Source organism: Cherax quadricarinatus, chromosome 66 (assembly GCF_038502225.1).
Source record: "Cherax quadricarinatus isolate ZL_2023a chromosome 66, ASM3850222v1, whole genome shotgun sequence".
Lineage (NCBI taxonomy): Eukaryota > Metazoa > Arthropoda > Malacostraca > Decapoda > Parastacidae > Cherax > Cherax quadricarinatus.
In genome coordinates this window covers 23,350,023-23,364,936 of record NC_091357.1, presented here as the reverse complement: position 1 = coordinate 23,364,936, position 14,914 = coordinate 23,350,023, and the positions used below count along the sequence as shown (strand labels likewise).

The 14,914-nt window shown below is 45.9% G+C and overlaps 1 protein-coding gene across 4 annotated transcripts in view; it reads right to left on the bottom strand.

The window, feature by feature from the left end:
* Window positions 1-14,914, bottom strand: part of LOC128704165 (mucin-2) — a 67,538-nt gene that overhangs the window by 27,627 nt on the left and 24,997 nt on the right. For all 4 annotated transcript variants that reach the window (XM_070099268.1, XM_070099269.1, XM_070099271.1 and 1 more), the window contains exon 2: window positions 1,960-4,989. In XM_070099268.1, coding sequence (XP_069955369.1) covers window positions 1,960-4,989 — 3,030 coding nt within the window. The remainder of the gene's footprint in view (window positions 1-1,959; window positions 4,990-14,914) is intronic.

Here is a 14,914-nt window from a genome sequence, read left to right as displayed (position 1 = left end):
TTGTCTGCTGCTCTTACTGATCATGTCTGCTGCTCTTACTGCTCTTGTCTGCTGCTCTTACTGATCATGTCTGCTGCTCTTACTGCTCTTGTCTGCTGCTCTTACTGATCTTGTCTGCTGCTCTTACTGATCTTGTCTGCTGCTCTTACTGATCATGTCTGCTGCTCTTACTGCTCTTGTCTGCTGCTCTTACTGATCATGTCTGCTGCTCTTACTGCTCTTGTCTGCTGCTCTTACTGATCTTGTCTGCTGCTCTTACTGATCATGTCTGCTGCTCTTACTGCTCTTGTCTGCTGCTCTTACTGATCTTGTCTGCTGCTCTTACTGATCATGTCTGCTGCTCTTACTGATCTTGTCTGCTGCTCTTACTGATCTTGTCTGCTGCTCTTACTGATCATGTCTGCTGCTCTTACTGCTCTTGTCTGCTGCTCTTACTGATCATGTCTGCTGCTCTTACTGCTCTTGTCTGCTGCTCTTACTGATCTTGTCTGCTGCTCTTACTGATCATGTCTGCTGCTCTTACTGCTCTTGTCTGCTGCTCTTACTGATCTTGTCTGCTGCTCTTACTGATCATGTCTGCTGCTCTTACTGATCTTGTCTGCTGCTCTTACTGATCTTGTCTGCTGCTCTTACTGATCATGTCTGCTGCTCTTACTGCTCTTGTCTGCTGCTCTTACTGATCTTGTCTGCTGCTCTTACTGATCATGTCTGCTGCTCTTACTGATCTTGTCTGCTGCTCTTACTGATCTTGTCTGCTGCTCTTACTGATCATGTCTGCTGCTCTTACTGCTCTTACTGATCATGTCTGCTGCTCTTACTGCTCTTGTCTGCTGCTCTTACTGATCATGTCTGCTGCTCTTACTGCTCTTGTCTGCTGCTCTTACTGCTCTTGTCTGCTGCTCTTACTGATCTTGTCTGCTGCTCTTACTGATCTTGTCTGCTGCTCTTACTGATCGTGTCTGCTGCTCTTACTGATCATGTCTGCTGCTCTTACTGCTCTTGTCTGCTGCTCTTACTGATCTTGTCTGCTGCTCTTACTGATCTTGTCTGCTGCTCTTACTGATCATGTCTGCTGCTCTTACTGCTCTTGTCTGCTGCTCTTACTGATCTTGTCTGCTGCTCTTACTGATCTTGTCTGCTGCTCTTACTGATCATGTCTGCTGCTCTTACTGATCTTGTCTGCTGCTCTTACTGATCATGTCTGCTGCTCTTACTGATCGTGTCTGCTGCTCTTGCTGATCTTGTCTGCTGCTCTTACTGATCTTGTCTGCTGCTCTTACTGATCATGTCTGCTGCTCTTACTGATCTTGTCTGCTGCTCTTACTGATCATGTCTGCTGCTCTTACTGATCTTGTCTGCTGCTCTTACTGATCATGTCTGCTGCTCTTACTGATCGTGTCTGCTGCTCTTACTGATCTTGTCTGCTGCTCTTACTGATCTTGTCTGCTGCTCTTACCGTTGCTGTTACTGATGTCTCCGCTGCGGCTACTTCTCTGGCCTATTGCTCCTTAACAATAATAATGGCAGTCACAGGTCGCACGTGGTGTTATAGTAATTATCACTTTGTGATTAATACTCCTGTGGGGGAAGGTAGCAGGGGGAGGTTTGATCCCAGGAAATGGAGAGATTCACAGCTACCCAAAAAATCGAAACTGAAACCTAGACATTTGGGTCCACATCCTGGACCACTCTCAACTTCAACATTTCAGTCCATCCTGAATCACTGTCAGCTCTTATGTGCACAGAATGATTCGTATTAAGAAATATTAATTCTCGACTTGATAATGATTCAGGAAAGATCGAAACATCGTCTAGTTTCCCTCTTTATTGTGTATTAGTTGTAAATTATTTCAGCCACAGTTTTGTGAGTTTTTTTTCCTTTAAGGGAAGGACTGAATCAGCTCCGGTTCCTCGGATCAAGAGTTCTACACTACGGTGAAAGTGCAGTGAATGACTCACCTGGTATAGGGAAGGGTTGGGCCAGGGTTGGCCGGAGGAAAGGAGCTACGGGCGGCCCGAAGCCCTGGTGGGCGGAGACAGTAACATCGAAGATGTCTCCTGGGCCGCCCACATCGTAGGGTACCACCGTGCCCGTGATGACATGCCCAGGGCGGTACTGGGGGTCGTCCAGCACCACCCCGGGGCGCGGGGCGGCATCTGGGGGTATGGAGGGGCGAGGGCTGGTTGACCAGAGGGCGTCAGTGGGGGCGGTGGTGGAGGTATGGTGGAGGTCGTCTGGTGTTGACAAGGACCACCTTATGATGGTGGAGGATGACTCCGGCATGGAGGAATGCAGCTCCTTAGTGCTCTCAAGTGTCTCTGTCTTGTTCCATGATACTGGCACAAGTCTTGACGTACTCTCCGACGCATCTACACCTGTTGACGTACTGGACACATCTGGAAAGCCCGTTGACGCACTGGTCGCAGCATCTGTTGTACCTGCTAGGACACTAGCGTATGCATCTGTTACCTCTGTTGAGACACTAGTGTATGCATGTGTTACTTGTGTTGAGACACTGTTGGATAACTCTGACACGAGTGTTGTTCTGGTGGTGTGAGTGACGGTGGCGTCAGACATCAGGTGATCTACCAACAGCGTCTCCGACGACGCAGCGGTGGTGGGGGTAGGTGTGGCGGTGTCTGTGGTAGAGGGCGAGGCGGTGTTGGAGGAGGCAGGCGGAGCGGTAGCGGTGGTGGTAGGCGGGACGGTAGCGGTGGTGGCAGGCGGGGCGGTAGCGGTGGTGGCAGGCGGGGCGGTAGTGGTGGTGGCAGGCGGGGCGGTAGCGGTGGTGGCAGGCGGAGCGATGATTGGGGTGGCAGGAGGGGTGATGATGGGGGTGGTTGGAGGGGCAGTGATGGGATGAGTGTATCCTGAGGGTACATCCTGCAGGGAATCCTCTCCGCCATAGTCCTGGAAAACAGGGTTGACGGTGATCTCTGGAGAGGCGTTATACACTTCGTCAGGGCCAGGGAGGAGGTCCACGGGAAGAGGGATGCCGGTGACATATGGGCGCTGGAGGGGCGGAGGTGGGCGCGAGGAGAGAGAGGGCGGTAAGGCAGCGAGGAAGGGCGGGAGAGTGTTAGCTACGAACTGTGGCTTGCCTGGCAGTGGTCGCAAGTTGGCCATATTGACTGGAGGGGTGACTGGAGGTCTGACTGGCAGAAGGGTGTGCACAGGGGAGGAGAGCACACCGAACGGAAGTTGGGTGAGCCTGGGAGGCCCACGATTGTTGATGCGAGTGCTGGAAATGTCAGCGAAGGTAGTTAGGCGGGTGTTGGGGGCCTCAGCCACCGTCATCTTGACGTTCCCACCCAGCAACTGCACAATGCCCTTGATGATGTCGTCGATGTCTGGCTCTGGCTCAGACTTGCGCATGGACTTCCTGAGGTCGGTAGGGAGGCGCGAGTCTCCACCCATGAAGGTGGCGAAGTCGTCGGCGGGGAGAAGGGAGGGAAAGCTGCGGTACTGTTCGGTCACCGCCACCTCGTTGAGGTGCGCTGGCGTGGCGCGCAGGTCGGCAGACACTGTACGAGGGAAGCGGTGACTCGCCGACTTTGAATGATGTTGCAGCGACTCGTCGTCGTAGTACACTGTCGCTGTGTTCACCACCGTCTCCACGATCAGCTCGTAGTCTTCACCCATCACAGAGTCGTATGTGTCTTCAAGGTTAACAGCTTCGTCGTTTTCCGTCGCAGAGTCGTCAGCAGATACTGTCACTTCCTCCTTCATCGATGTCGTCAGCTCCAGTGATATTCCATTGTGACTCGTGTCAACATCAGGATCACCTGTGTGAGTGACACTACTTGAGATGGTCTGCCGCTGTAGTGTTGATGTAGGTGCCAGCGAGCTTAAGTCCTCTAGCAAGACCTTAGAAGTTAGGATGATGTAGGACACAACGTCGTCTTTCAGGGTCAGCGTAGGCTCTAGCATCACTGTCTCGTCCTCTTGGTCTTCCTGGAGGCTGAGGCTAGGAAAACTTATCTCGTTCTCAATCTCAGGACCTGCCAGTTGTTGTTCCACTTTTAATGTTGAGGCCACACTGTCCGCTAGCGATATTTTTACTGTAATCGCCTCCATCTTACTTCTCTCACTGGCTTCTGTTGTTGTAACTACAGCATCTGACAGTGAAGTTTCATTACCACCATTGTCTGTGAGAGTGTGTACTAGATTCACTGCATTATCTACCAGTGAAGACACTGCAGCAGCAACCTCTCTGATTCTATCAACGCCATCTTCCATTATCTGCCTCACATTATCTTCCTGTATCAGACTTGTATCAGTTACTGCATCTTGTGGTACATCAACACCATGAGTGACACCATCTAGCGCTGTGACACCATCTTGCACTGTGGTTATCACTGTATCACTATTTACGCTAGTCACATCATTACCCTGAGGTGTGAGCACCAAGACATCGTCATCCGCACTAGTTACAAACATCGTGGCGCCATCCGAAACCAGAGGCACCATATCTAACACGGTAGGCGTAACGCCGTCTGTCATTACATCTGGCACTGTAGTTACTACTTCATCGCCACTCGTAGCACTCTCTACAATATTCCCGCCATCCTCAGGCACAGTGTTTGTCACAAGATCTGCGTTTACACTTTGTACTGTCACTAGTGGTATTTCCCCACCTTCCGTGGCACTTTCCCCAGCGACAGTAGCACCATCCCCATCGACAGCGCCATCAGACATGCCGCTAACATTGTCCCAACTTGTTATAATGCCAGTGCCAAAAGTGTCGTTATTCGTTTTGTCGCCCAAACTGTCACTTCTGTATGCCCCATTTTGTGGGATATTTTGCCCACTTGCCTCGTGCTCCACCAATCTAGTTGGTACTTGCGTCTCACTGTCCAACGACCACGACTGTGCCATGTCACCTGTGTCAGACCCTGGTATCCAGGTGTGGGTGTGTGGGGAGAGGGAGGCGTGTAACTGGTGGTGGTCGGGGGTCACCCAGGGGTCAGCTACCACCATCATCACATCTACAAAGGAGAGAGAGAGAGAGATCAGTATAGTTACTCACCAGTACATATCCAACATTCACGTAAGCTGATACAGGAGAGCGAATTACTCATCAAGATTGTACAATTCAAACATAAAGCCATGTAGGAAAATTATTCAAACATGAAAATAAACTAAAACATACGAAAATGAATCCAAACATGTGAAAATAAACTGAAACAAACGAAAATAAATCCAAACAACCAAAACACCTATATTATATTGCCCTCATCACTCCATCTCCCTTCCTACCCCCTCACTCTTCCATTCCTGCCTTGCTCCCTCCTTCATCACTCACATCCCTTCCCTCCCATCTACCTCACCCCCTGTCCGTAACCTCTAGTGACCTCTTAAACCTCTGTGTCGCCCTGCACCAGAGGGTAGATCATCCTGCAGGTCAACTTGCTTACAAAGTACCGCTACACGACGCCATTACTGCATCGACCACTGAAAACACTTTTGCTGAGTATACATACACAGAGAAAGGTTAAATAGGATGTGTGTGCGTGTGTAAAGAGAGGGAGGAGAGGGAAAAAATTTTTTAGTTGCATGAGCTACAGTGGTTAATAAATGATACTTTTGTTCTAATACTCGTGTTTGCAAAAACAAATCTTGTATCCTTTCGTTAATGCCTTTTGTTCCTTGATCATGTGAATATACTACACACGCCCTTATATATAATAATACAAACAGTGAAGTGATACATTCCTCACAGTCCTTGGAAAAACAAGTTCAATAATTCGTTGGTATTTCCTGTGTTCATCTTCAACATTGCAAAAATAACCTCGACCATCACTTGCAATGCTACCATCAATTTACGAGTGCCTGGGGCTGTTAGCAATTATCGACGCAGCAAGGTTGCTCCCACAATGCAATTTTATTTAACCTTTACCCCTATGGTAAAGCATAACCCCGCGCCCTTTAGCATCCGCAGCTGGCTGAGGCTGAGAACTGCTTGAGAGAATTACAGGAAGCACTGGTTGGAAACAACACGCCCAGATTTCCAGTGACGGGGGAGCTTCCTCTGGCAACATCAAACCTGTCACTTTTTATATTAATTCCTAATATTTGTGTCTCAAACCATCATGCCATTTAGTTTGACAATATTCTCGGTCTAGCTAGAGACCTTCATGAGATACTAAACTACGGAAGCCGTTACATATGCAACCATATAAAGAGGATCAATCCCAACTGATTTAGCATCGCCTAGAGGCCTCTAGACCTACAGAACATCTATAGAAATACACAAATAAAAATAACTAAACTGGCCTCGCCCCTCCACCAACAAAGCTTCAAACAAGTGAAATTTGCTTCCAGATATTCAGACTCTTCGTCGCGAGGCATATTATGCAATTTTAAAATGTCGTGAGGCTATTTCAACAATGAAATTGTATGTTTAAGTGTGAATTCTCATGTTTTTTTTTTTTCATGTTTTTTTTTCCTATAATTTTTGTTGCCCTGCTCTGGCATGATGTAGCTATCTTCTTAAAAAAATAATTTCTCCTGTGTATGAAATAGGTTATCCTTGGCGATGGTAATTCCCAAGTAACTGGAAGGAAACCTCTGAAGCTGCCACAGCTGATGAACCTTTAAAGGAATATACGTATATACAAATAAGTTAATAAGGGATCAAATGCCATTTGTAACAAATGTCGCTACTCTCATGTTTTACATTGTGAGTTTTACTCCTGGACAAGACAAGTGTCTTTGTCTTGTTCCTCTGCTGGAAGTATTTCCACTATTGTTTATTAATGTTTTGTATTTCATCGACGTAAAGTCTACCAGCTCAGGCTGACAGATTTCAACACTGTATAAGACCCACCCATGTGATGGAATATACAAGGAAATATAGCATTTGTTCCCACTATGTAGCTATCATACAGTATATGCTGTAAAAGAAAGGTAGTAGCATTGCTGATGTATCCAAATTTGTAAAAAAAATAAAACCTTTCTCAAAAACCCTCTCCTCCTTCCTCCATCATTTAAACATCTTTTGCCCATCCCCATCACATTTAAGCATATCTAGACATTTACACTTCCAGTCCTCAAGGTCACCTGGCTAACTCTGAAATTCCTAATAAACTAACAACTCACTGCTGCTTCAGGGGCAAACCTCAGGTCTTCCCTTCCACTCCCACGTGCACGCACATGCACACACACACACGCACGTACACACGCACGTACACACGCACGTACACACACGCAGGAGCTGTGACTCGACTCCTGCAACCACAAATAGGCGAGTACAAATAGGTGAGCACACACACACACACACACACACACACACAGGGTGTGTATCGTGAGAGTTCCCTCAGGGTAGCATCGTATTCCACACTTCAGTTCCGCCTGTGAAGACTCGCCTCACTCTCAACTCTTGCTTTCTTAATGCACTTCCCCTCCACCTCTGTATTCTGATCCTCTCTCTCCACACACATACACTAGTAGCGACTAGCGAAGAGGCGGGGCCAGGAGCTAAGACTCGACCCCTTCAACCACAAACAGGTAAATACACACACACAGAATATTGTAACTTTGAAATCCTTGATGGTGGAGACGTCATCAGTATCGTGGCCATGACTGCAAGGTGAGAGAGCCTTGACCACCACCTCAAGGACAACGTGCAAACCAAGAAGACATACAAGGAATGTGATAACTTCAAGGCTAAGATAACACAAGACATTAAGAGATATACCGAAGATAACTACCATCACAAGGGAGAGAGAAAGTACAAATAAAAGGACTACGAGGAGTACAAGATAAAAGATAATACAAGACCTTTCCCGTAAGGCTTACGGTATGTACTAAAGTTTGCTACTAAGAAACCCGTCTCATATTCCGTTGCTATCTAAACAGATGACGCCAAGACAGTATATCAGAAGGCTCTCTCCTCATTCTTCATTCCCCAGCCACTCGGGTGAACATGTGGCCGGAAATACCTTAATTTACTGAGAAAGTTGCTGGCAGGGAGAATAAGGAGGATGTAGTGTGGGAATTTTACAACATTACTACGTTTATATGCATACATGTAGTAATGCAATAAGATCACAGTAAACAGGCGATGTCACAATATATAGTTCCTTGATAATGTGAGAAATCACGAAACCGCTTGGAATTTCACTATTTTTTCACAGGAATTATTCTGCATATGTAGCAATATGTGTTTTTTTCGATTACAAATCATTCTTTAAAAAATATATAGGCTGAGAGCTGTTATCCTCCCTCAAAAGACAGCACTTACGAGAGTCGGCTGGCACCTAGGTATTTATTTTCAGCTAGGTGTACAAGGGCACTTGATCATTCGTCTTACGTCGCCAGCGAATCAAACCCGAGTCCTTTAATATTTATTGCAGGAACTGTTTTTTTTTTTACAGGGCACATAATCTTGGATAGTGGCCCTACACGTTTTAATTTACTCGGATGCTGCAGATGCCAATCCATGTGTATAGTTCGCCCTTGGGTCTACACTGCTACCTGGCTGTAGAGTTTACTGTGTATTATGAAGGAACAAGCAAAGAGCTTTGCGGGGCCGCACTGGTCCGTGTCATGATCATCACGTTCAGTTCTGAGTAACTAATATTACAAAGGAAGAATATGACTTGATAGAATCTGTGATGGCTGTTGTTGTTACTTCCCTCATAACATGTGACTGAACTATGTGATCACTGTTGTTCACGTTCACTCTTCTCATATGTAAGAATTTCTGCTGTGCTCCCGTACTTGCTTGCTGGACGCCATCTCATATACAGATTTACTGTAGCTTCCAGGTACAAGTGTCGAGGCCTTCAGAAGGAAACTGGACAAGTACCTCCATCAAGTGCCAGATCACCCTGACTGTTATGGATATGTTGGCCAGCGGGCTGCCAGCAGCAACAGCCTAGTTGACCAGGCAAGCATGAGACAACCCTGGTCTAGGGCAGGGCTCCTACAGTAGAAAAACTCTGGATACTCATCAAAGATATATAAAAGCTTAGATCTCCACATGTCTAGTTATCACTGTTCTCTTATTTCCTTATCGATGGAGTCACTCATGATTAGTACTGTATTGAGCCTATGGTGTGTCTGTTGCTTCTACCATGATGGTTACCAGGGTTCTCGTGCTCCTTGCGTGTCTCTTGCTTCTACCATGATGGTTACCAGGGTTCACGTGCTCCTTGTGTGTCTGTTGCTTCTACCATGATGGTTACCAGGGTTCACGTGCCCCTTGTGTGTCTGCTGCTTCTAAGATGATGGTTACCAGGGTTCTCGTGCTCCTTGTGTGTCTGTTGCTTCTACCATGATGGTTACCAGGGTTCTCGTGCTCCTTGTGTGTCTGTTGCTTCTACCATGATGGTTACCAGGGTTCTCGTGCTCCTTGTGTGTCTACTGCTTCTACCATGATGGTTACCAGGGTTCTCGTGCTCCTTGTGTGTCTGTTGCTTCTACCATGATGGTTACCAGGGTCCTCGTGCTCCTTGTGTGTCTGTTGCTTCTACCATGATGGTTACCAGGGTTCTCGTGCTCCTTGTGTGTCTGTTGCTTCTACCATGATGGTTACAAGGGTTCTCGTGCTCCTTGTGTGTCTGTTGCTTCTACCATGATGGTTACCAGGGTTCTCGTGTTCCTTGTGTGTCTGCTGCTTCTACCATGATGGTTACCAAGGTTCTCGTGCTCCTTGTGTGTCTGCTGCTTCTACCATGATGGTTATCAGGGTTCTCGTGTTTCTTGTGTGTCTGTTGCTTCTACCATGATGGTTACCAGGGTTCTCGTGTTCCTTGTGTGTCTGTTGCTTCTACCATGATGGTTACCAGGGTTCTCGTGCTCCTTGTGTGTCTGTTGCTTCTACCATGATGGTTACCAGGGTTCTCGTGCTCCTTGTGTGTCTGTTGCTTCTACCATGATGGTTACCAGGGTTCTCGTGCTCCTTGTGTGTCTATTGCTTCTACCATGATGGTTACCAGGGTTCTCGTGCTCCTTGTGCGTCTGCTGCTTCTACCATGATGGTTGACAGGGTTCTCGTGCTCCTTGTGTGTCTGTTGCTTCTACCATGATGGTTACCAGGGTTCTCGTGCTCCTTGTGTGTCTGCTGCTTCTACCATGATGGTTACCAAGGTTCTCGTGCTCCTTGTGTGTCTGCTGCTTCTACCATGATGGTTATCAGGGTTCTCGTGTTTCTTGTGTGTCTGTTGCTTCTACCATGATGGTTACCAGATTTCTCGTGCTCCTTGTGTGTCTGTTGCTTCTACCATGATGGTTACCAGGATTCTCGTGCTCCTTGTGTGTCTGCTGCTTCTACCATGATGGTTACCAGATTTCTCGTGCTCCTTGTGTGTCTGTTGCTTCTACCATGATGGTTACCAGGGTTCTAGTGCTCCTTGTGTGTCTGTTGCTTCTACCATGATGGTTACCAGGGTTCTCGTGCTCCTTGTGTGTCTGTTGCTTCTACCATGATGGTTACCAGGGTTCTCGTGCTCCTTGTGTGTCTGTTGCTTCTACCATGATGGTTACCAGGGTTCTCGTGCTCCTTGTGTGTCTGTTGCTTCAACCATGATGGTTACCAGGGTTCTCGTGCTCCTTGTGTGTCTGTTGCTTCTACCATGATGGTTACCAGGATTCTCGTGCTCCTTGTGTGTCTGTTGCTTCTACCATGATGGTTACCAGGGTTCTCGTGCTCCTTGTGTGTCTGTTGCTTCTGCCATGATAGTTACCAGGGTTCTCGTGCTCCTTGTGTGTCTGCTGCTTCTACCATGATGGTTACCAGGGTTCTCATGCTCCTTGTGTGTCTGCTGCTTCTACCATGATGGTTACCAGGGTTCTCGTGCTCCTTGTGTGTCTGTTGCTTCTACCATGATGGTTACCAGAGTTCTCGTGCTCCTTGTGTGTCTGTTGCTTCTACCATGATGGTTACCAGGGTTCTCGTGCGCCTTGTGTGTCTGTTGCTTCTACCATGATGGTTACCAGGGTTCTCGTGCTCCTTGTGTGTCTGTTGCTTCTACCATGATGATTACCAGGGTTCTCGTGCTCCTTGTGTGTGTGTTGCTTCTACCATGATGGTTACCAGGGTTCTCGTGCTCCTTGTGTGTCTATTGCTTCTACCATGATGGTTACCAGGGTTCTCGTGCTCCTTGTGTGTCTGTTGCTTCTACCATGATGGTTACCAGGGTTCTCGTGCTCATTGTGCGTCTGCTGCTTCTACCATGATGGTTGACAGGGTTCTCGTGCTCCTTGTGTGTCTGTTGCTTCTACCATGATGGTTACCAGGGTTCTCGTGCTCCTTGTGTGTCTGTTGCTTCTACCATGATGGTTACCAGGGTTCTCGTGCTCCTTGTGTGTCTGTTGCTTCTACCATGATGGTTACCAGGGTTCTCGTGCTCCTTGTGTGTCTGCTGCTTCTACCATGATGGTTACCAGGGTTCTCGTGCTCCTTGTGCGTCTGTTGCTTCTACCATGATGGCTACCAGGGTTCTCGTGCTCCTTGTGTGTCTGTTGCTTCTACCATGATGGTTACCAGGGTTCTCGTGCTCCTTGTGTGTCTGTTGCTTCTACCATGATGGTTACCAGGGTTCTCGTGCTCCTTGTGTGTCTGTTGCTTCTACCATGATGGTTACCAGGGTTCTCGTGCTCCTTGTGTGTCTGTTGCTTCTACCATGATGATTACCAGGGTTCTCGTGCTCCTTGTGCGTCTGCTGCTTCTACCATGATGGTTGACAGGGTTCTCGTGCTCCTTGTGTGTCTGTTGCTTCTACCATGATGGTTACCAGGGTTCTCGTGCTCATTGTGTGTCTGTTGCTTCTACCATGAACCAGGGTTCTCGTGCTCATTGTGTGTCTGTTGCTTCTACCATGATGGTTATCAGGGTTCTCGTGCTCCTTGCACGCCTCGCAGTCTACTCTTTGCTAGTTAACTATATTTTACTGCCACTGCTACTTTAGATCCCACATATCTGTTTGTGCCTGATATAGTATGAGAAAGTTACCCTAGAGTGAAATTAACAATTTGTTACTTCTTTCAATATGGTAGCGCTCTTATTTTATGAGCAGGAGTGATGGATGTGATCTGATACTGTAGCCATGAATTTCCTGTTCTCTATGTTAATGTTAACCAACAGCCCAGGATTCTAATATAGTTCTTTTCAATAGTGAAATATTAATAGGTGTCTCGTAACGCCCAAACGTTCACTAGTAGTCTTTACACGTTCACGTTTAGCGTTCATACCTCTTGTAACGCCCAAACGTTTACCTGCAGCATCCATACATCTTGTAACGCCCAACTACTCACTTGTAGCATCCATACATCTTCTAATGTCCAAACATTCACTTGCAACATCCATGTTCTTTCGTAGCGCCCAGGCGTTCTCTTGCAGCGTTCACTAGTTGCTTCAAAGTCTGCACTTGGCGCTGCACCATCAAACAAAAATGCGTCTGGTCAAACAACTGCATGTGCTCAGCTTAAAACAAACCAGAACAAATACACCGAGCGCTGGTGTTTGCCTCTCCGGTTCGTTGTCGGCCAACCACATCTCACTTCACATTTCGTCAGCCAATGGTATTCAAGTTTTCATTCTATAAACCAATCACAGCTCGCCTACCTCTTCATTAACCAATGGTATTCAAGTTCTCGTAACATAACCAATCACAATTCAGCCTTTTATTAACTAGAAAATGACATTACAATATAGTGTTCGTGTGGTGGAAAATAATAAATTATTATATTAGTATTAATATTATTATGGAGCCATACAGCACCCGTGGAATGGGAGGCAATTAGGTTCCATCCAAGGAATGGGAGGACAGATCTGGTTCCTTGGATGAAGAGCCTTTCACAAGCATGAAGGCCCTCCCTTGAGGGAGGTGGAAATAGTGAATGTTGAAGTCTTGGTAATGTTGTTGACCTCTGGCTTGACCCCTGTCTTGACCCCTGGCTTGACCCCCTGGCTTGACCCCCTGGCTTGACCCCCTGGCTTGACCCTCTGGCTTGACCCCCTGGCTTGACCCCTGGCTTGACCCCTGGCTTGACCCCTGGCTTGACCCCTGGCTTGTATAACAATACGTCACATACTCTCGTGCATAACATGGTGTACATACACTGACATGATAATGTACATACACTGACATGATAATGTACATACACTGACATGATAATGTACATACACTGACATGATAATGTACATACACTGACATGATAATGTACATACACTGACATGATAATGTACATACACTGACATGATAATGTACATACACTGACATGATAATGTACATACACTGACATGATGGTGTACATGGACGGACAGTTTACGGTAATGCCAAGTTTAGAGTTAAACTGGCTTGCAGGTATTAAACTGGCTTGCAGGTATTAAAGTATTTTCTGTGTTAGAGTACAGGTGAGCTGCGGCCTTAATGACCCTCAATGCAATTAATAAACCTTAAACCTAACAAACTAAGGAGAGACACATTATCCTAATCAACCTTTTTCTCTCATTCAGAGAAACTAAACTAATAAACATGCAGACGAGATTACACTTTCAGGGAGCATTGAGGTCACCACAGTACAGCAGATACTGCGAGGTGGAAGAGTCGTGTAAAATAAGTATGGACAGAAGCTACCAGAACATAGCCAAATGTAGAATTACCGTATTTCGTGGGTTATAAGACTTGTTGGGAGAGCTGCAGAACACCCCCACACCCCAAACTTATAGCTCCCGTCACTGACCTTCAGTTTATAGGATGGAGGGTGGTTTTTGGAGACATTTTGTGGAAAAATGCGTCTAATAAGCCGCAAAATACGGTAAAACAAAAGGTAAGGTAAAAAGATCACAATGACAAGCATAAATACAGCCAACAAAAGCAAAATGACAAGTAATCATGGCCTATTATAGTAAACTGCTGACAGAGACAAATATTGACAAATATTTTTTTTGACATACCGAGATAAAAAAAAAACTTAAGAGCTACAGAAAAAAAGGTATGTTAGTACGGTCCCAAAGAGAGGTTTGGGAGTGTACGTCACACCGAACATATCACTGGAAGTGCATATTAACAATAACCAAAGAAAAATGAGAAGCTACTAGTATTAATTAGGAATCATTTACAACTTCATAAACGACATACTTCATGCTAAGTTTGAGTATGTAGTGCCAGCTTGAGTATGTAGTGCCAGCCTGCAACCCATATCTTAACAAGCTTTACACACCTGCTAGTTCTGACAAAGTCCAAAGGTTCCCGACGAGACTAGTGCCACAATTCGACTGATATGAAACTTAAGAGCCTTAAAGAAACAATACACACACACACACACACACATATATATATATATATATATATATATATATATATATATATATATATATATATATATATGAATGTAATTAGAATTTATATTTTTAAAGTTTTGTTAAGTTTCAGGAGAGGGAAAAAGATCAGCACCTTTGACAAGGTGCAAAACATTAACACCTTCCGTTTGACTTTTACATAATAGGTTAGCACCTTTGTGAATAGTTCTTATTTACCAATCTACTACTTATATGTCTAACAACGTACTACTAAGGGGATGAGACAGAGTGGAGTGAGAGAAGTCTCACTGAGAAGCATCGAGGTATAAAAGTGACGGCTCGAGACACAGGTAAGCAACCCGGATATAAGGAAATACTTTTACATCATCAAGGTGGCAAGTGCAACAAGTTGGACGTGGTGGTGCAGGCAAGCACCATACACAGCTTGCAGAGTAGGGAATTGAAGGACATGAGTCATAAATTATTATTATTATTATTATTATTATTATTATTATTATTATTATTATTATAATCAAAAAGAAGCGCTAAGCCACCATGAATCATAAAGCTCGTCGACACAAGTTAAATAACCCAAGGAGCTACGAATCGACCCCAACAAATTCAACACGCACACACTTGTTTGAAGAAAGTCTAAATTATTA